At 38.5% G+C, this 22,922-nt stretch overlaps 1 protein-coding gene across 6 annotated transcripts in view; it reads left to right on the top strand.

The window, feature by feature from the left end:
* Positions 1 to 22,922, top strand: part of myh14 (myosin, heavy chain 14, non-muscle) — a 154,737-nt gene that overhangs the window by 58,932 nt on the left and 72,883 nt on the right. For 2 of the 6 annotated variants that reach the window (XM_051920135.1, XM_051920137.1), the window contains exons 5-18: positions 2,235 to 2,262; positions 3,927 to 4,041; positions 4,542 to 4,575; positions 8,821 to 8,909; positions 9,282 to 9,345; positions 13,282 to 13,380; positions 13,500 to 13,643; positions 14,335 to 14,430; positions 14,539 to 14,657; positions 14,740 to 14,892; positions 16,127 to 16,300; positions 21,784 to 21,957; positions 22,119 to 22,233; positions 22,464 to 22,532. In XM_051920135.1, the coding sequence (XP_051776095.1) occupies positions 2,235 to 2,262; positions 3,927 to 4,041; positions 4,542 to 4,575; positions 8,821 to 8,909; positions 9,282 to 9,345; positions 13,282 to 13,380; positions 13,500 to 13,643; positions 14,335 to 14,430; positions 14,539 to 14,657; positions 14,740 to 14,892; positions 16,127 to 16,300; positions 21,784 to 21,957; positions 22,119 to 22,233; positions 22,464 to 22,532 (1,473 nt within the window). Of the gene's footprint in view, positions 1 to 2,234; positions 2,263 to 3,926; positions 4,042 to 4,541; positions 4,576 to 4,875; positions 4,894 to 8,816; positions 8,910 to 9,281; positions 9,346 to 13,281; positions 13,381 to 13,499; positions 13,644 to 14,334; positions 14,431 to 14,538; positions 14,658 to 14,739; positions 14,893 to 16,126; positions 16,301 to 21,783; positions 21,958 to 22,118; positions 22,234 to 22,463; positions 22,533 to 22,922 lie in introns of all 6 variants that reach the window. The other 4 variants (XM_028821866.2, XM_051920139.1, XM_051920138.1 and 1 more) reach the window with 4 other exon arrangements.

Consider the following 22,922-nt stretch of genomic DNA (forward strand, 5'->3'; position numbering starts at 1 on the left):
GAAGAAATATTAACCAGAAAGCTGCTAGTGACTTTCAATAGGGGCCATCTAAACAAATTATACTAATACTAAATAAATGCTAGTGGTGAAAAAAATTAATGTGAAAACAAAACAAATAATTTAAAAAAAATCAATGGCCTTCCTAAAGGAGCTGAAGGAGTTGAGACATGTATCCTGTAATATATTGCACTCCTTGAATTAAAAGGATTCCAGATAAATGCAGCAGTGTACAGTATCCAACTAACCGAGAATGGTAAACCGGATGGCATGGACGCAGGTACACGGCGATGGGACCATGAGACGTACTGCGTAGGCGCGTACAGCGCACGTCTCATAAACCGCACGCGAAGTCGTATCCACGCGCACGAATGAGTCACGGCCCAAAAACGAAACAGCTCAACTGACGTGAATGAGTAATGAAGCAACAACGCGGCCATGGCTAACGACTACCAACACTGCCACACAAATAAGAGGACTCTGCGCTGCAGCCCAGATTCAAACAGAAGAGGCTACGGAGGCCCCACGGACCCATAAAATACGGAAGGCGCAGGCTTCACCGCCATATTGTAAGTGGCACTACTGCGGAGTGAAGGCACAGGCGTCACCGCCATATTGTGAGTGGCACTACTGCGGAGTCAAGTAAACGCATGTCTGAAACTGCGGAAGCAAAGCAGGCACGGGTTCAAAACGAACAAGCTCGACTGACGGATATACAAACACAAGCCTGCCTGGATAAAATCAATGAACGCGGGCGCCTACAACGCGCGTCTGAAATGCCGCGGGCACGGCTCCAAAACGAACGAGCTCGACTAATGTATTTCAGGATACCCAACGCCGGGGGTAGGCAAGCGAAGCGAGCAGGGGGCAGAGCCCCCTTGTATCTGATAAATAACATTGGTGACAATGCTACATGCTAGTAGCTTGACCTAATGCTACCCTTATAGGGATACTGTAATTCCAAAAAAAGCTTAATTGGACATTTTAGCTCCAAAGCCAATCCTGTTGGAGATTTATAATCTGTAAAGTGCAATAGACACCTGTCAATTTTCATACGATTTAAACCACTTTTGGGGTACACGGAACCAGAGCTAGTAAAAAAACATCCCTTGGTGGGTTACTTGTGGGATACACTACCACCCTCGCATACTGGGCCAATTTAGTCAGTCTAAAACTCATGTCTCCGGGATGTTGTAAGAAGTCTCGAGAATCCAAAGGAAATATCCCACGCAGACTTGAAGAGCATAGACTCATCACAGCTGGAGACTAGAACAGGGTTCAAACCCAGTCTACTTGAGCTGCTGTAAGAATTGTCCTTTCATTTTCCATTCTCAGCTCTGCAGTTGCTGCACACTTTGTACATGTCTTGTTTTTGTACAGGGTGTATGAGAAGTTTGTAGCACTTGCGTAATTTGAGCTGACAAAGAAGTTTGGAAGTGTGTAGTTACCTCTCTGGATACAATTACAATACAATTCATTTTTGTATAGGCCAAAGTCACACAAGTGCTGCAATAGGCATTAACAGGCCCTGCCTTTTGACAGCCCCCCAAACCTTGACTCTCTAAGAAGACAAGGAAAAACTCCCACCAAAAAAAAAACCCTGGTAGGGGAAAAAAAACAATGGAAGAAACCTTGGAAAGGTAGTTCAAAGAGTGACCCTTAGGTAGGTTGGGTGTGCAATGGGTGTCAGAAAAAGGAGGTAAATCCAATACAATACACAGAACAGAACACAAGTAATCCTCAATACAATATAATAGTGCAATAGAAATATTACAAGAACAGAACTCAGCAGTAGATGATATCACATAATAGGATTTGGATTTGTTCAGACCAAATGGATTTGGATCAGTGCGGCCATTTGGATGAAATCAAAAAGCCGTCATTTTATCTTTTCGCCTGAGTGCAGATCAGCATATTCAGAAAGTATGAGTTGGCTCTTATGCTGTTTTCCTTATTTTTCTGATTCTTTGTTGTTTTTCTTTGTTTTTCATTTTATAAATGCTTATTTGAATTAAATGTTTTATTGTGTTCTGCTACATACTGTATCTGCCTTGTTTAAATGTCAGTGTTGTGTTATTCGTTTGAACTGATATGTCACAAAGCCTAGTAACCAGAGATTTACTCAATACCTTGTATTTCTCGTCTTTGCCAGTTTGGATTATATATGGAATTGTCTTTTCTTATATGAAAGAATTGTTCCTCCTGTACTTATTTTTTCTTTCTCCATTATGTTTTAGATCGAGAAGATCAAGCCATTCTTTGCACGTAAGTACACTGCTGAAATTGTTAAATTACTTACTATATATTAGATTAGCTTTTATTAAGTGATTGTGTCTTTTTTTTGTATATTTATCTGGCTGTAACATTAAAATGTATGAAATTTGGACTCCACTTGCCCTAATGTTTGCAAAGTGCCTTTTGCTAGAACACCTTTTGTTATGCTGTACTGTACTAGTAAAATGTGCTAATAAAATTTTATGCTGCTTTCCCAAAAATTGTGCATCACAAACGTTAGCACTGATGAAGAGATTCCTATTGATAAATAATAGTTTGTAAGCAGTGGGTAGCACTACTTTATGGGTCTGAAATTTTACAGTGGATATTCATCCACTTTATTCAGAGGCTGAAAAATTTTATTTTCATCTCTCTAGTACTTTAACAGAAAGTCTACTGTTTAGTAAAACATTACATTTTATTTAAATTTAATTTACATTTTTACTTTCTCGTATACATAGTATAGAGAAAGTATGGGAATCATGAAAAAATTCGACCTCGAGATTATGATGAAGCTTGACGTTTTAGACCTTCCGGAGTCAGAAAAAATAATTTTTGAAATTATGTCTTTCTATTTGTCTGTGTGTAAACACGGTAACTCAAACGCTTTGACCTCGGTCACTGAGATTTTGTACACCTGCTTTATATCAAAATAAGGAATTCTGGCAACTTTTGGGTCACTTCTGGCACCTGGAAGTGCTACTTTAACTGAACACTTTCCCGAATTTTCAAGTAAACTATGGTTATAATTACAGAGAGATGATTCCAATTTTGTGTAGATATTTATAATGATAAAAAGCAAGCAGATATGAAATTTGAGAAAAAATGACTCAACTGGAAGTAGTATTTTACTTAAACAACAGATTTTTTTTTGTATCATGGAAATATAAATGTGTACATGATATTAAAAACTGTATTCAATATAATGCATATTCTTTCAATAACTATTATTAATATTATTTTAATTTATACATCATCAGTTTAATAATAACGTGTAAACATTGAACATGCCATGTAAATATAAAGATGTAATGGGAACAATAAGCTGCTACGTCGCCGTCGTGTTTCTGGTAACAAATTTAATTTTATGATTTTTTTTTTTTTATTTCCGACATCATTATCATAATTAAATGTAGCTAAACACAGTTTTACCTATAGTAATTTATTAAAATAAATATTGTATAATACTAACCCTTTTTCTATGTTTTAGGTGACTATAACTCTTTTTACTTTGCACGTAATCTAGATAATGCATGTGTAATCATGAAACAATTCCACCACCGTTTTCGACCAGCCTAAGTACGAAAATATCATTTTAATATAGAGTGTGATTATAAATAGAGATAAATGATTGTGTATTGATATCAATTAGTTATGATGAGAAATAAAGAGATGTGATATTTGAGAAATATTGCGCAACTGGAAGTGGTTCTGATGACCTCTCCCTTTATCTCAGTATACGAGAAAGTCGAGGGGTGCACACTCCTGATTTTTTAAATGTAATCCAAAATGTAATTTAATTGTGACTATGAACCTAATTCTACACCTTCAACAGAAGCAAATTGGTGGTGCTGGTATGTTTTTTCTCAAATATACTGTACTTTTGTGTTTTGCTTGTACTGCTGCTTACCCATTGTGTTTTTTTTCCCATGTAGTGGTGAGTCTGGTGCTGGTAAAACTGAGAACACAAAGAAGGTGATCCAGTACTTGGCTCATGTGGCCTCTTCTCACAAGGCTGCTAACACGGGAGGGTCTCGGAAAGAGTTGCAGGTAATGTTTTCACATTTGCATTCTTATGCATACTTGGCTAAGCATATCAAGAAGGAGGAAAATGTTAGCTTCGGTAATATCAGTAAGTTTCAGTTTCATATGTAAGGTTATGTTTCAGTTTCATATGTAAGGTGCTGAAATATTATTTTAAAGTACTCATGTGATGAGAATCCATTCTTTTATTTGTATTCTGCTGCTAATTATGTCTCTATAGCAGTTTAGAGAATTAGGAATAGAGGGTATAAATATAGAATAGAGATCTGACAGATTTTTTTAAATGTAATTTTCAGATGTTTCAAGTTCCTTACCTTTTTAAAATCTAGCTTTTATGCAGTTCCACTTCTGAACAGTTGGAAAACACTTGGCCACTTTGGTTAATCTCTGCTACCCTTGCTACTGCTACTGCTGCTTTTCCTCTACTGCCTCGACTTATCTCTTGCTCCGCATGTCTTTCTAACTTTCTCATCTTCTTTCTTTTTCTGTTTATCTGCTTTATGCAGCTGGAATTACCGAGGCCGACCAGCACCCAGGCAAGTGTGTTGTAATTGATGTAGTCACAGGGGGTGTAGTACTTTTGCAATGAGATACAGTAGCTACCTTGGCATAAAATCAATGTAAAAATCTGATCCCTTAATCCTGAGAAATACTACAAATAATTTGTGTTTTGTCTGTGTGAGAAAAATGTCTGGTTTTGTCAGTTTGGCGGGGCATTTTGTGCTTCTCATTGTGTTTGTTGTGTTGTTGTTTTATCCCTACATGTCTAATCTCGTGCTTCTTCGGCACTGATGATGTCATCACATACCTGTTTGTTACATTCATCATTTCATAAAATAGAACGTCTCAACTTCCTATGTAAGTATCTTTATAGCTAATGCCATTGCTTTTACTGTCCTTACTGATGTCTCCATTGCTGTTGTAATTTAAATAAATCAAAATAATTGCAAGTTACATTTCAGTAATTCAAAGCTCCTTGCATCCATCTCTGTAATTGGAATGTTCTTCTGTAGGATTACGTTGTGCTAAGCATGAAATTGACCTTCCGCAGCTAATTAAACACCATTCACTGTGTAATCAGCAAAAACTCTATATCCATCCATCAGTTTTTGTAACCCTTATTAATCCAATCCACGGTCTCAGGAAGTAGGTGCCTTTTCCAAGCAGAATTACTCACAGGGTAGAAATGGGGCACCAGGTCTTTATGGGGAACATTAGACTCCCAGATATTCATAATACAGCAAAATGTAAGTCTCCAGTCACCCTGATGTACTTGTGGTGAAAAAGCTATACAGACATTGTGAGAAGCTATAATCTGTAAATCGGTTCTAAACCCACCTGTGTTCGATCCCACTTATCCAGTTTAGGGTTAGAAGCCAGTGGATGGGTCTTTAGTCCATTGTAGTATACTCTCATGCACACTCACATTCTGATGCATTTAAGAGTTACCATTAAACCTGGAGCACCTGGTGAAAAAACTCCTGCAGATATGGGGAAAACATGGAAAATCCACACATGTGGGGATTGATTTGGACTTGGGTCTCTAGAGCTTTATGGAGGCCGCACTGACAAATGCTTCACTCCCCAAGCCTCCTTGTTTTACTTAGTGAAGAGTGCTGGCGTATTTTTGTCAGATGGTTTATTTCTACTGTAAAGCTGTAATGTGCACTACAGGAAAACTCTGCTGTCCCTTCGTAGTTAATTTAATGACTTTCAAGCAGCTTCTGTCTAATGTAATGGTGAAAACTCTAAACCCGAGTTAATTGGAGATGCCTTGGTGTTACTGCTTGAGCCAGTAGAGGAATGATGAATTGCTGCTGTTTTAGCCACTCAAGATGAATCGGACAAGTTGATCACTGTTGCCTTCACACTTTACAGCATTCTAATAAAGAAGTCAAGGTATGTTTTTAAGCATTAGACAAAACCAAATCCTCTAGATTCCAGTGTTAAGCGATCCTGGACCCAGTCTGTTGTGGTCAACATTTAGTGTTAACTGCTGTTTCACGATGAAGATCACGTAGATGAACTACAAACCAGATTATGGCAACTAATGAACTGACTAGAACATGATGACTGCATAGCACTGGGGAAAGGAGGGCAATTAACATTTCTTTTATGTTAGTCAGTTGAAATCATAAGCCGAGCCCTATGAAGTAGAAAGTAATTCTATAAATGTAAATAAAGTCAACCAACTGAAAAGTAACCAAGTGACCGTTACTGTAACTGTCCGTTACCTAGCAATGCCTGCAAAGCCAAGCTGGGAAAACAGCTATAGGAAAGTGAAGGAGTATGTGTTAGTTTAATTTCAACCATACTTCACTGGTCCTGTATTCAGGCTGATCCTGTGTTTTAATACCATAATATTACTTCATTTGCCATACTGCACGAAATGGATCTGATTTTTTTTTTTTTTTTTAACCACTTTTGTCGACACGTTCTATAACTATTCAGTCATTTCATAAGTTGTTTTTGTTGCATTGACTTTTCTTTATAGTTTCTTTCAGTGGTTATGTACCAGCAGGTCAGAACTAAGTGAGATAATTTGGGGTGGGTAAGGGCTAGGGCAGGGGTCTCCAACTCCAGTCTTGGAGAGCTACTGTGCCTGCAAGTTTTCATTCTAACTCTTTTCTTAATTAGTGACCAGTTTTTGCTGCTAATTAACTATTTACATTTATTTTAATTGACTTTTCTTGAGACTCTGACCGTTAAATTGATTCTTTTTTTCCTTAAACGGCACCTAACCTTAGATTTGGTGATGACATCGATCTCATCGCTGAGACAGATGAACAGTTGCAATTGCTCACTAACAAAATTGACACCACTACTAGGAGATATGGGCTACTCATCAACAAGTCAAAAACAAAAATAATGACAATAAGTAAGTCAAATGCACAACAACTGAAAATACAGCTTGGAGGAGAAGATCTAGAACAGATGAAAGAATTTGTCTACATGGGAGGCCTGGTATCCCAAGAAGGAAGTTGTACATTAGATATCAAGAGAAGAATCGGACTGGCTTCTGCTGTATTTGGAAAACTAAACAAATTGTGGAAATCCAAGAATATAGCAGTCAGTACAAAAGTAACAATGTATGAAACATTGGTTATTTCAGTTTTGTTGTACTGATCAGAATGCTGGTGCCTAAGAAATGAGGATGAAAGAGGAATAGAAGTCGCAGAAATGAGCTGGCTACGGAGGCTTATTAAAGTAACCAGAAAGCACCGAATAAGAAACAAAGACATAAGAAGCAGACTGCAGCAGAAACAAACACTAAGTGAACGAATTCACAAGCGAGGACTCCTGTGGTTTGGACATGTCAACAGAATGGACGGAAGACGACTACCACAAAGAGTCATGCACTGCCACATAACAGGAAGAAGATCTAGAGGACGACAATGAAAATGCTGGATTGATAACATCATTGAAGACCTTGAATCATGGCACATTAGTCTACGGCAAGCAGTTGATTTAACAGCAGACAGGACTAGATGGCGACATTTGGTGACCTCAGCAACAAGCTGATGGAAGGGGAAAAAAAAAAACAAAACATAAATTTGATGTGAAGTGAGCCAACAGATGACCAACTAAGTTGGGGCCTCAAATTCCAACTTTCATTCAGTTTCTTAACTTGAAGCCAATTCTCATTGCTAATTAAAACCATTATTTAATTCCATGGCGCTAATTCGTCCATGGCAGACATTTCCAAAACTGTTGATTTTGTTTTTTAAGAGCGCTGTCAAAATGTTTTGTGGACCCGAGCAGATCAACATTACTGTGGCCTTCACCTTTCTTTATTTTCAGTTAGTGTGTGATGGACACAGGTTGTTGTTTATGTGTTGGTTCATTTTGTGTCTTAATATTGTTTGGTTGCTAATTAAGGAAAAAAAATAAAGGCCCAGAGTCTCAAGTTGTGCATCAATTAAAATTAAGGCAAAGAGTTAATTAGCAGCAAAATCTGGTCACTAATTAAGAAAAGGGTTAGAATGAAAACCTGCAGCCACAGTAGCTATCCAGGACTGCAGTTGGAGACCCCTGGGCTAGGGGTTACAGGCTGGTCATACTTCCCAGAAAGTAATTTTAGAAAATGGTCCAGATCACAATGTGAAAAATGGCCCTAACATATTTTTATAAAATCCTTTTTGCAAAGGTTATTTTTTTTATGGAAGTACTAATTAGATTGAATGTTACTGGGGCTGAATAAGACCACACTAATTTAAAACTGGCCAAGGGACAATGTCCACCCATACAGGTATGTCCAAAGGAGATCACAATGGGGGAAAAAAGTTTGAGAACTTTTCATTTATGAACAGATCTGTAGCACTCCTGGCATTGCATTTATCATGAATAATATGAAGCCTTTTGATCAGACTGTCTTCTGTAATGGTGGCTGGGTAATAAGAGTAGTTTGACCCAACACTTTTGCCAAGATGCAGACTAACGGTCTTTAATTCCATAGCTGCTGTTCCCCTTTTTTGGAGGACAGCTGTATAGAATCTTTAACAGAAAATTTCCAAATGCATCAAGAAGTCTGACATAATAAATATATCGCAATGTGACATTCTTAAGCCATTATAGGGACTGGAGAGCAAACCACCAGCATTGGGCACCCATTGATCTCTGGGCATCTCTAACCTCTGCAACCCTGGTGATTGGGTTATTTTAAAGGCAGTTGCTCAGCTATACCCACATATGATTGAATGGATATTTCTCAATGTTTTACTGTACACAGAAGTGACTGAAGGGCCATGACATTTTGAAATTTCTTTTTCTTTTCATTCTAGGGAGAGCTAGAGAGGCAACTCTTACAAGCCAATCCTATTCTAGAAGCCTTTGGAAATGCAAAAACTGTGAAGAATGACAACTCCTCTCGCTTTGTAAGAAATGAAGTCCTTTACATCCTTCTGCTACTAATTAGTAACTTGAAGCTATACATGCATTTAATTTTTGTCATTAATTTTATTTGCTGGGTACTGTGTTAATTAGCAAGAATTTTTTGTGTGTTATTTTTGAGTATTGCAAGAATTATGTCTTTAATATATATTAAATTGGCCATAACTGAACAGTATTATTAATGAACAGACATTGTTAGAATCTATTTTTGTTAATTAGTCTGGAACTAGTTTATTTTACTGTATCTAATGTGTACACATTATGTAATTAGAAATTCACAATTTGTAAAGTTTTGTTAATTGTGTATATTTCTATATATTTCATATGAGCCCTTTTGTCTCTTTGTCTTTCATTAGGGGAAATTTATTCGGATTAACTTTGATGTGACGGGCTATATTGTTGGAGCAAACATTGAGACCTGTATCCTTACTAATCAGTAGACAAGAATGATAGTTTTACACAACTACACAAAGGTGACAAAGAGCAAGGCATAAAAAGATAGTGTTAGAGTATCAAAATACAGGTAAAATTCTGTTACAACGAACTGCCAGGGACCTAAAAAATATTTCGTTGTAAGGAAAATTTCGTAGTAATGAGATTCTGTATTTGTTACTTTAGTGCTTTCTTTAACTTGTGTCCAGGCATTTGCAATCATTTCAATAGCTTCTTTCACGTTAACTTTAATCTCCTCCTGTCTACAAGTTATGCTGATGAGAATTTTTCTTAGCATTTCCTTGCAATAATACACTTTCAGGGTGCAAATGATGCCCAAATCCAATGGCTAAAGCACTGCCATTCAATTGAGTGGTAGGAATTCAACACGAACATTATCTAAATGTGGAAGCGTGTTGTGGACAGCACAGTTATCAATCAGAAGTCAAATCATCCTTTTCTTCTTCTTCTTCATATTGTGAGGTTTCTGAACTCTTTTGGGATTCCCCCACCACCCACCCAACAGGAACGAAAGTCTGTGGAAGATTGTTTGTCCGTTGCCGGGGCAAGGCAACCGCTGGCTCAGAGCACTGCAGTGAGGCGCCATAGAAGCGAATCCTAAAAGATCGGGTCACGCTATAAGTCCCTGTCTTACACCCCCAAAAACACGAGGCTGAGTCTCGGTACTTTAGCAAAACCATCTTTATTCAGCTTGAAACAGGAACAGCACGTTATTTATTGTAGTGTGATCTGCCACTCTCCTATACACAGACACAGCAGTCAGGCAGGGTTGTGACCAGGTTAGTGGCTAAGTAATACTGTGCCCTGCATTTACAATGTTCCTTGCATCACCCATCGAGATCTTTTCTGTTTGCTTTGGTGAAGAGCCGCAGCAGAGCTGTGAGCCTGTTGTTGCCCTGGCAATGGAAAAACAGTCTTCCACAGACGTGGTGATTGCACTTCAGGACGCTCTTTAGTGTGTTGTCCAGTTGGGGGAGGTCCCAACAGAGATTAGAAGCCTCATATTTTCTTGAAAGAGTGCCACATTAATAGGAATGTTTCTTGAACGAGCATTATTGAACCACATAAAAACTGCTTTTTCGACGTCTTCAAATGCAGTAGTTCCCATTCGTTTGCAACCCGAGATTTTTCTTCTTTTTTTGCTCGGTTTTTCAAGAAAGCTGACACTGTCGATGGCGACAGTCCAAATTCACTGATAACATCTTTTTTCTTTTTACCTGAATCAACAGCCACAAAAATTTAAATTTTTTTTCTCTCTTTCTAATGTAAACTGTTATTTTTTCATGTCTGCCGTTTCTATAGGAGGGTGACAATGAGTTAAATTCCAATAGATGTTTTTCAAATGTTGGTGAGCAATAAGCAAAAGGTATCACTGAAAACCACCGAAAACAAAAACAGCAAAAAAAACGTACGAGGAAAGTCCAAAGAAAGAAAAAAAACTTACAATGTTTCTGTTTGGGGGATTGTTGTGCACAACTGAGCTGCGACCACAGAACTAACTGCTCTGTGGATGATTCAGGCATTTCAAGGTCTTTTGGGCACTTCGTTGTAATGAAAGTATTTCGTAGTAACGAAATTTCTATAGACTCGTGTCATATGGGGAATCTGTTGGGACCATTAAAATACTTTGTTGTAATGAAAATTTTGTTGTAATGGAATTTTTCCTGTATTCATCTTAGATAAGAGCATTAGAGGAACAGGGTACTGTAAGAAAGAGATGTATCTAGGAGCAACGAATATGAATGCAGTAATACATAAAACCAAGCTGTCTGAGGTAAAATTTGATCTGTAGCAGTGCCTCCCACATGTGGCTTTGCTGACCTCTATGCCACTAATTTCCATCAAAGCAGAGTTTCAGTGAAACATGACAACTGTCACTACCAGATGGAAAAGAGCAGTGTAAAACAAAGATTGATTTTCTGTGTCAGAAGAGTGTATATTTTAGCATGGTTTGTATCTTAGCAGAACAAATGTGTTGACATAACATTCAGGCAGTTTGTCCTTGGATTGCAGCAGAAGGAAAACTTCAAAACCACATTGCCATTAAAATCTTTCCAAGTGTATTATTCTTGCAGTGTGACTCCTTGTTAGGTTAGAACTAAGAGGCAGTGTGATGGGACTGGATATTTGCAAGGGTTTTCAGTTCATGATTTGTGTCTGTGTGCACAGTGTAGCTTGTGATTATAGTGAACTAGCTGTCCCCCATGGCTCCGCCCACATAGTAGTAAAACAGAACAAACTTTAAAAATCAATGAATAAAATTTTTTTTAAAAAGTGCAATTTGTATTGAGAAAGCATGTGGCCGTGATATCTCTGCCAAGCAGCAGCTACCCTCTAAAACACACGTAGCTCTGATCTCTGTCTGAAAACGTCAAACGTTACTCCTTAATAATCTGTAGATGATAATGTCTGTTGAACAAACAGGTATTGCTAGGTAAACGCAGGCAAGGTATAATCCAACATATGGGAAGAGGTAGAGCGACTCGAACGGAGGCTGGCACGTGAGTGAGGAGGGCCCCTCCCGTCTCCCTACTCCTGAGGTCCTCCACATTTATTTTTAATAAATTTGCAAAAACCTCAAGTAAACTTTTTTCATGTTGTCATTATGGAGTGTTGTGTGTAGAATTCTGAGGTAAAAAATGAATTTAATCCATTTTGGAATAAGGCTGTAACATAACAAAATGTGGAAAAAGTGATGCGCTGTGAATACTTTCCGGATGCACTGTATATCTCTATATTTCTAGTACATATATAATATATATATATATATATATATAATATATATATAGAGAGAGAGAGAGAGATGTACATAAAATTTATGAAATTCTGGCTTTCTTGCCCCAAGTCGTGGTGTGATCATCACATTTAATGATGAAGTTGGAGCTGTGTCGGGCCACATAGTCAGAAGTGAATGAGGAGTACAAAAGAGAGTCTCCGTACACTTTCTTGTAGATTTCCTGTTTTGAGGGTCAGCATAAAAGATGAGATGCTGCCATTCTGCACATGCTGTGGACTTGTAATTAGGAAGCTCAAAATCCAGTTGCGGAAGTAAACAACAAGTCTCAAGTCTGTGGGTTTCGAGGATCAGTCTTGTTGCAGTAATAGTGAACTGGAGTGTATGCACAGGACTGCGGGATAGCAGGTTTTATTATCAAGTGTAACAAATATGCACTAATGTCGATTAGTTGTGGTAATGTGCAATGTGGAAGTGGTCTAGACAGTTTATAATAAGACAATTGAGGTGCTTCAGTACCTTACGCTAAAGCATTTCATTAAAATGGGTGTGACTGCTAGTCAGGAAATCTCAATCTTTTTAACTTATCTGTGGTATATCTAAAGGCCTGAGATTATAGGAAAAATGTCATAGCCATTATCTAGATAATCCCATCCATCCATTATCCAACCCACTATTTCCTAACTACAGGGTCACGGGGGTCTGCCAGAGCCAATCCCAGCCAACACAGGGCGCAAGGCAGGAAACAAACCCCAGGCAGGGCGCCAGGCGCGCACACACATACACACCATGCACACACTAGGGACAATTCAGAATTGCCAATGCACCTAACCTGCATGTCTTTGGACTGTGAGAGGAAACCGGAGTACCTGGAGGAAACCCACGCAGACATGGGGAGAACATGCAAACTCCACGCATGGAGGACCCAGGAAGTGAACCCGGGTCTCCTAACTGCGAGGCAGCAGCACTACCCACTGCGCCACCATGCCACCCATTATCTAGATAAACAATGCCTAAATAATTAAACTAAGAGGAGAGTATTCATTCGACTTTTGCTCTCCATGAGCCTGAACAAGATGAACAAGGTTCATTTTGTACTTTGAAGTTTATAATGACTTTTTGGGAGCAAGTTGTTCTGTGTCCTGCCCTTAATATTTTTCCCAATTCAGATTTGCTTGAAAAGTCAAGAGCAATCAGACAGGCCAAAGATGAACGGACTTTCCACATGTTCTATCAGCTCTTAGCAGGAGCAGGAGACGCCATGAAGGGTGAGTCTTGAGGTCAAAATTATTATCTTACCTGTACCTGGGCTCGAGAAGAAATATTCTAATTTGAGGATTTTAAGGGTCCCACTAATTTGTTAAAAACTTGTGTTTCTTCCTTTTAGGCGATCTGCTGCTTGAGGGATTCGACCAATACCGTTTTTTATCAAATGGGTTCGTTCCAGTTCCAGGACAGACAGACAAGGAGAATTTCCAGGAGACACTGGAGTCAATGAGGATCATGGGATTTCACCAGGATGAGATAATGTGTGAGTGGCTTATTAGTTCTTTCCTTTATTTTTGATATAACCCTGCATACGCTGCCTCTCATATCCCATGGCCATTTTGTATTCTTACATGAGCTCCTGCACTAGTGTATGTATTAAAGAGCATCAGTAAATGTATTTACAAAAGCAGAACTGTTAATAGGAAAGTGTCCTTTCTAAAGAGGAATTGAGTGATGCACTAGCAGTGTTAATGAAGCAGAAAGAAGTGAATGCTTGGTTTTGATTTGAAGATTAATGCTAAAGGTTCTTCATAGATGCTTATTAGGAAAAAGATGTAGATGCAAGGTTCAGTGGATTATTGGGATTAAATTAAGTCTGAAAAATATATCCACCTTCATAAAAGGACAAGTGTCTGTGTGTTTGTCTGGTTGCTGTGTCTCTGGCATTCCAAACTATGGGGTATCTCAAACATTTTTTTACTAATAAATTGCATTGCATTGGTTATTCCAACAGATGGCGCATCACAAGCATTAACACTGCTTTTTCGAATCCCATGCCAAGTGGCACAGAACAGAGACCTATGCATTGCATGGTACACTGCAAATGTTAATGTTGAGGTCTAATATATATGTATATATGTGTGTGTGTGTGTGTGTGTGTGTGTGTGTGTGTGTGTGTATATAATATCTATATATATACAATTTGTGTAATATTTTACTTTTTAAATCTACAGCCATGTTAAGACTCATATCAGCCGTTTTACAGTTTGGAAATATATCTTTCCGAAAGGAGAGGAATACAGATCAAGCATCTATGCCTGATAATACAGGTAGTGTGTCGAGATTAACTGTTTTTCCGTGTTGCCTGGACAATTCACAACGAGAACAGTGTTTTTTTTATGAAAATTCTAATTAAAACTTTGCTAACTCTCTGACAGCTGCTCAAAAGTTGTGCCACTTAATGGGTATAAATGTTACTGAGTTCTGCCGTGCCATTCTTACCCCTCGCATCAAGGTTGGTCGAGACTATGTGCAGAAGGCTCAGACCAAGGAACAGGTTAGTTGTGTTTTTTTTTCTGTCATTTTTTCTTTCTGTGCCATATTCTTTTTTGATATTCTGCTTTATTTTTATCTGACAGGCTGATTTTGCTGTTGAAGCTTTGGCAAAGGCCACATACGAACGCCTGTTTCGGTGGCTTGTTCACCGTATTAATCGTGCACTTGACCGCACTAAGAGACAAGGAGCTTCCTTTATTGGGATCCTAGATATTGCTGGATTTGAAATCTTCCAGGTAAGAAATATATTGTCCCCTGAATGCTCTTCTTAAACATTATCAAGTTACAATTTTTAAGGGTCTTAAACACACCGAAAACAATGTGCCTTTGAACTTTGCTTTGTCTTCTTTTTGCCTGGAGAGACCCTTGTACCCAATTAAAATATGTAATCAGATATGAAATCATGCAGTGCAAACAGATTCTGGGCTTGGCCAGATTTAATGCTTCTGTTTTATACTGCAGGCCTTACTATCTGAAGTAAAACCTGCTAAGTAAAAGAGCAGTGCCGTTGTTTCAAAGGTTAAGGTGTCTTTCCTGTTAAAGTCAAAGCTTAATGTGATTACACTAAAATATGGATTTCCTAAGTGTGCTTGGCGTTCTCTTCCTCATAAACTCACACTCCTGTGTTTCCTTGCTCCCACACCTTTACTGGAGATTGATCGCTCCACTATTACACTATTACAGTCTCGGCAAATGGCAGAAATGTGTTTTTGTTCTGCTTGGCTAACCTGTAATAGAAGTGTCTGCAGCTTTTATTACAGAAGATACATTTCTTGTTTCCGTAAATCACGATAGGCTTCTTTTAAAGAAGGTAGTCAGTGTGTCTTTTCCCACGGATAGGAAAAGCTCACTTTTATTGCAATCACATTCACCTAAATGTTTGAAAACAGTTCAGCTAATTACCTGTAGATGGTTCTCTCTTGGCGGCACGGTGGCACAGTGGGTAGCGCTGCTGCCTCGCAGTTGGGGGACCTGGGTTCACTTCCCAGGTCCTCCCTGCGTGGAGTTTGCATGTTCTCCCCGTGTCTGCGTGGGTTTCCTCCAGGCACTCCTGTTTCCTCCCACAGTCCAAAGACATGCTGGTTAGGTGGATTGGCGATTCTAAATTGGCCCTAGTGTGTGCTTGGTGTTTGGATGTGTTTGTGTGTGTCCTGCGGTGGGTTGGCGCCCTGCCCGGGATTGGTTCCTGCCTTGTGCCCTGTGTTGGCTGGGATTGGCTCCAGCAGACCCCCGTGACCCTGTGTTCAGATTCAGCAGGTTGGAAAATGGATGGATGGTTCTCTCTTGAAAGTAAAAGCTCTGACGATGTGCTGGATGAAGGAAATGTCATTAGGACCTTCCAGCCAATTTTACCACCTTCTTGCCTGTGTCATAATTTAAAACTCTTCTCACCTTTCACTTTCTTGCTTTCTTGGTAATTTGCAAAAAAAAATAATAATAAACTTTTTTTTTTCTCTTTTCTGTCTGAAGTTGAATTCATTTGAACAATTATGTATCAACTACACTAATGAGAAGCTGCAGCAGTTGTTCAATCACACCATGTTCATCTTGGAGCAGGAGGAGTATCAGCGTGAAGGCATTGAGTGGAACTTCATTGACTTTGGCTTGGACCTACAGCCATGCATTGACCTCATTGAAAGGCCGGTTAGTCCATTTTTTTTGTACTTGTGTACATGTCTGGACCTTTGATTCTAGAGGCTTATTAAGATTCTTGTTAGTAAATAAACAGCTGGATATTCACGATCTACTTTGAAACTGACTCATATCAACCTGGCTGCTTAAATGTTCATTTGTGTGTCTTTTAAAACAGATAGGTAGGAGCTTAATTTGTAGGCAAGTTGATATTGTAATTATGGGGACAAAAGAGCAGCTGTGTTAGGTGAACCTGTACTTTAGACTTAATAGTGTCTTTCACTTGGAGGTCGGGAGCATGCGGTGACTGCACATTGCTGCACCCACCACATGTCGAACCACCTGGACTGGGACCCGAGTGCAGCGGGTGACACCTTAGCACCACACAGGAACAGTGTGAGTTTGTTTACGGTGGCTGGAGTGTCAATCCTGCCACCAACCCCCAAGTTTTCCCTATAGGTTGGAGGAGCTGCTTGCACTTAGAATCTTTATAAATTTAGACTTGTCAGTAGGTGCGATTAGTATGACTCTGGAAAATTGGCTTCTCACTTACTTTTAAACAGAGATGCTGTAAAGGGCAAATGAATACAATTGGTCAAACTTAAAGACTCTCCAGATTGGTCTATTTCTTATTTGCAGTATATTGTCCACTGGGTTTAAAATATTCTCACAATTTCACAAGTTTCCTAGTTGAAGTCAGCATTTCTTCACTGACAACTGAGAACAGACTGAATGACATCCTGAGAAACCTTTTGAGTCAGTAGACAGTTAGCTAGAGCATTTCTGAGGCTGCCTGCAAGTAATTCTCCATGCTCTTGCCAAACTCCTACTAAATGTGGGCTGTCATTTTGCCCACTGCTGTTAAATGCCCCCTTCTTCTGTTGGAACCTCTCAGTCAAATCCAGAGGGCCTCCTGCTAACACTGCACAGAATGCCTTCTTTCTTAACTTGACAGATTCCTCATCAGTGGCATTCATAAAGCAACTTATGGCCTCGGTGGCTACAGGTGCTTCCACTACTAAGGTCTGGATCATGGTCCATTCAGACTCCATGTGTCTAATCTGTCCTGATAAATAGGAGCAGCTCTCTTGAAAAAGACACTTGAAATGATCCTGAACGGAGATTTGCTATCTATTCTCAGTATACTGTTGCTACTCATTTGGATTTCTTTGGGTCTGTCCTCATGAGCCACTAAGTGGTGATGAACTCACAGCTCTGCTCCTTTCTTTGTCATAGTGTCCAGAACATACAAGCTCAATAACAGATGACACAGCTACAAGTCTGACCATTGACCTTTGGTACAATCAAGGTGTTTGAACATTGTGCTTGTAATGAGCAAATCATGAGTAGTTAAGAATTTTAATTTAAAAAATTACTATTTTATAACATATAATATCCTGCATTAATTAAGGCTGTTAATGTAGTGTGAGCAGAATTTGACCCAGACTGAAATTTCTCATTAAGTCTGAGTTTTTAAAATAGTGCTAGTGTTAAAAGGTTACAAAGTCTTGTTAAAGCTAAAGTTATTCTATGATTTTTAAAAATGTTAATGTCTAAGTCTAATTTAGTTAATAAAAGTGTGGTGGTGGCAATTCAGTAAGAATGGATAAATCAATATCCAACATTTCCTGTGCAACTTTTTCAGGGAATTCTTCAACACACTTCCTGAAGGTATGGGGGACATAGGGTCGATTGTTTTTCTTTTATTTACTTAAGTTTACTTCTGTTATTATAAATAGGCGGAGTGGTGGCTCTCATATGTCATAAAACGGCAGAAGTATCTCTACTACCCTGAGCAAGGCCCTTAACCTGCATTTGCTCCATCCTGGGTATGACGTTAATTTGCATCCAGCCCTGCAAGCAGGTCCTCCAACTCGTAGAGAGGACTGGGAGTTGGTGGCAGGATTGGCACTCCAGCCACTGTAAAAAAAAATCTCACCCTGTTCAGTGTGGTGCAGTGCGGTGCCGAGGTGTCACCCGTTGCATGGCTGCAGTCAGATCTCAATCTTCGTCGTTCGGTTTTTGGTGGGTACGGCAATGCGCTCTAATCAGAATTGATTAGAATTTCCCCTTGGGGATTAATAAAGTCTGTCTGTCTGCCAGATAGATAGATAGATAGATAGATAGATAGATAGATAGATAGATAGATAGATAGATAGATAGATAAAGTGATTTATCTATCTATCTATCTATCTATCTATCCATCCATCCATCCATCCATCCATCCATCCATCCTATTATACTGTTTGAATTCTATACCTTTAGATTGAAGTCAAGCAAAATGACACCTTTTATGGGCTAACTTAAAAGATTACAATATGCAAGCTTTCGAGGCAACTCAGGCCCCTTCTTCAGGCAAGATGTAATCTTCAGATGTAATCATCTTTCCTGAAAAAGTGGCCTGAGTTGCCTTGAAAGCTAGCATATTGTAATTTTTTTAGTTAGCCAAGAAAAGGTGTCATTTTGCTTGACTTCTCACTGTATTCATTATGGCTAACACGGTACAACACCCTACTACTACATACCTCTAGATAAATACAGATGGGAGAATTGATAGAAAGCAATGCGAGTACAGTTATGCTGCAAATGTACTGCAACAGAGACCTTGTATATACAGTGCCTGGTGTGGATGTGATATGAAGCCCTAGGATTCAGTGACAAGTGGTGGATTAGCCTGACCTGATTTCTGTCACAGTACATTAGCAATACAAAGCTACAGTATGTGAGAGAAATGAAACTGTGAAAGTACATGTACTCTGTAATTTATTTCTCAATACACATACTACATGACAAAAGACATAAGAGAGGTTCTGTGTTAGTTATGGCGCTGTATCTCCAGCTCAGTCCCAGGGTATTGCTAAGGGTACTGGCTTTTATTCTAGTCAGTTTTACAAATCAGCGAGTCAGGTTTACTTCTAATTGATCTAACATTTAATTTGCTGAACTTTTTTCTTCCGTTATTTTGCTTCTTGAAATGTGTTCTCGTATGAGATTTATATTTATGAACAGTCCCAAAGTTTGCATATCATTATGGGATATCAGAGAGCCAATACTACCAACCCCTATAGCAGTGGCTCTCAGGTTCAGCCCTGGTGGCCCTGTGTGGCTGCAGGTTTTCATTCCAACCAGTTCCTGCTTCAAATCGGACTCTCACCTTAGCTTAAGCAAGCCGTTAGTTCCCAGTTTATGCTTTGTTTTGTTTCAGTCCAAGTTACAAACTACATATGCCACATATTTAAAAAATTAAGCAAGACTTTGTGTGTTAGAAAAGAAAGAATTCATTCATTTTGGGATTTAATAGTTTGTTCTTTTGTAATGTTCTGGTTATTTGAGCTAATATTTATTAATAAGCACTTCAATGAGCGACAGTTAAATAGTTCCAGGTTGTTTGCACTGGTGTCTGTTATCTTTATCATTATTTCTCATTAGTTTAATATTATTAGGAGAGCAAACTCCACAGGAAAGGGGATTTAAAAGGAAATGACAAAACAGATTTAAGCATTGGAAGATATAACAATAAATACAAATAATAGTGGCTAATTAAACTTTGGGAGCAATTAAAGGTAAAATGCTTTAATGTTTGAAAAATGACTGGGATTAAATACAGTAATGTAGAGGATTGTATATAAATAATTTCTTTGCATCCTATGAACAATTACACTCCAAATTTAGCTTCCCATCAGCACAATTTCTCCACTATCTCCAAATTAGAAACTTTGCTAAACAAAATATACCCAGTTTTCCTCACCTCCCACCTATTTCTATTCCAGAAGAAATACTGATTAGTCTTGAAGACTCAGACAAAATTTCTATAAAATATAAAACCATTTTAAAGTCCCTTCCTTTCAAAGAACCCAGAGTACAGTAGGAAAAGGATCTCTCACTCAACATCTCAGAAACGGAGTGGAAGGTAGCTATGCACAGAATTCACTTGAGCTCCATATGCACGAAGCATAAAATTATTCAACTGAAAATCTTTTATCGAGTGCATCTGTCTCGCTTAAAATTGTCCAAAATATTTCCAGGGCAAGATCCAACCTGCAAACATTGCAATCAAGCTCCAGCCTCACCAGGCCACATGTTTTGGGCCTACACCAAATTAACATCATTCTGGACCAAAATCTTTAAATGCCTTTCAGACAGCCTTGTTGTCACAATCCCTCCTAATCCATTAACAGCTATGTTTGGTGGACTTCCAGATGGGCTTAAAGTGGAGAAGGACAAACAAACTGTGATTGCGTGCTGATAGTGTAGTAAAATCAGACTTATCTTGGTCAACTGGAAGAATCCTAACTCTCTTATTTTAAGACAGTGGGTAACTTAATTCTGGCATCTGCATCACTGAGATGTAGGAGGAGACCCCAGAGTACCTAAGAAAAACCATACTCATAACCTGGATTTGTTAAGGCAGCAACATGAAGTTGGATGTATTTAATACACCAAAGGAAAATTTTGTCTTGTATGGTGAATTTTACTGAAGATAATGTAATTGTTTATAATCAATCAAACATGAACTTGTGCCCTGTGATGAACTGGCATCCCACCTAGGGCTGGCTTCAGGATAGGCTCTTGTTCTCTGTGGTCCTGTAACAGACCACACGTTCAGTAAATGAATGAATGAATGAATGTGTGGCTTGGGCAGCTCCTTATAGCTCAGGTTCAGCTATTTAGCCACATGAGCGCTAATTATAGATGGAGATGTCTAGACTAGTGCATTGGGTAATTTTACAACTTTTAATTCAGAATTCAGCACTCTAAAGTATTGTTTTTGGCTTTGTTTTTGTTAGTCCTTAAAGGCGCACTTCCAAAGAGCCACAAATAATTCATTTTAACCACTTATGTTGAATTGTATGAGCAGTAAATTAATAATAATTAGTTTTACAACTTAAATATGAGAAAACTGACTGCAGTGCATTGGCATCTTGTGCAGCTAATGATCAAGCTTACCTTGTGTCTTTGGATACCTAGGTAGGCTCCAGGGTTATAAAATATGTGGCTTTATATTAATTAAATATTATAGCATGACATTTTATTGTGCAGTGACAGAAGAGTGAGCGCCTATGGCAAAGCTTTTATGAAAGCCTGTGGATTTTTTCCTTTTACGCCTACACATTTAATTAGGCCTAGTTCATTAAATACAGCTCAGTCATCTCTGTTTAGTAAGATAAAGCTCATTTAGTGAATCATGAAAACTGCTGGCTAGATGGACATTTTTATTATCAATTACTATTTCCTTCAATGATATGAGTGATGTCAGATTATTAAACTGCTGTCATCCTTGTGCTTCCTAATAAGCCTAATCTAAAGTTTTGAGATAATGTTTTGAGTTTTTAGTTATCTCATTAACAATCTGCTGTCATCACTTAAGGTTCTGTCTGTACTGTATGTCTGTTTTATAACAATAATCCAATCATTTTGAATTTGTCAATGTACCTCAGGTATGAAATGTTGAACATCACGTGCTGATTGATTCTCATGAAATGAAATTATTTTAGGCAAATCCTCCTGGTGTTCTGGCTCTGTTGGATGAAGAGTGCTGGTTCCCTAAGGCTACAGACAAGACATTTGTAGAGAAGCTAACTGTTGAGCAAGGTTCCCACCCAAAATTCCAGAAACCACGGCAGCTGAAAGATCAAGCGGACTTCTGCATCATCCACTATGCAGGCAAGGTTAGTGAACTCGGGCAACATGAGAGGAAAAAAAGGGATACATTAAGTAGTGCTTTCACTTGCATTGTCTGCCAGTTCTTTCAGCAGAGACCCCTTTTTTCATTTTTTGATCATTATATGTTTTAGTTTGATTGTTTGCTTCTATCCCCCCTTATTCCCAGGTGGATTACAAATCTGATGAGTGGTTAATGAAGAACATGGATCCTTTAAATGACAACGTAGCATCACTTTTACATCAGTCAACTGATCGGTTTGTTGCAGAACTTTGGAAGGATGGTGAGCTTACGACATGATCCTCCTACAGCTCTGGATATGATTTTACATTATTGGCTTTGCTTACTTTCTCGTTTTTCTTGTTTCTTCAAAGGATGAGTTTGTCTTCATGTTGTTGTGCTTCAAATGTTCTGTAGCCTTGTTCCTATTTTTCCATCTTGTCTTTAGCCGCTTCCCTTAACCCTGGTTCTTTTATCCAATTATTCTCCCTTTTTCTCTCCCTTTTCTCTCAGATATTCAGAACCTTCCTCGGGCCTATTTCTTTGACTCCTACACTGTTCTACAACAGAATGGTTCTGACAGTAGGTTTCTGACTAAATCTTCACTCAATGTCTGTGTTATTTGTGCTGCTCATCAAATTCATGCCTCTCTACTTTTAAGCACTATTTCTGCTTAGATTCTGCCCAATAGATAACAAAGACAACTGAAAATTTTCATTCTGTTAGTAAGAATTACTTTCACATTGGTACATTTTTATCAGTTGTAACCACACCGTTAGATGCAGATCCAGTGGCACTTTGGCGGGTTTTTCCACCTGACGTCTGCCTATTGTTTTGCATTTAGTAAGCCCACATGATTACCTGTAAGCTGCAATCTTTTCTGATTGTTACTATATACAGGTGCATCTCAATAAATTAGAATATCATCGAAAAGTTAATTTATTTCAGTAATTCAATTCAAAAAGTGAAACT

The sequence above is a fragment of the Erpetoichthys calabaricus genome, chromosome 16, assembly GCF_900747795.2.
Source record: "Erpetoichthys calabaricus chromosome 16, fErpCal1.3, whole genome shotgun sequence".
NCBI lineage: Eukaryota > Metazoa > Chordata > Cladistia > Polypteriformes > Polypteridae > Erpetoichthys > Erpetoichthys calabaricus.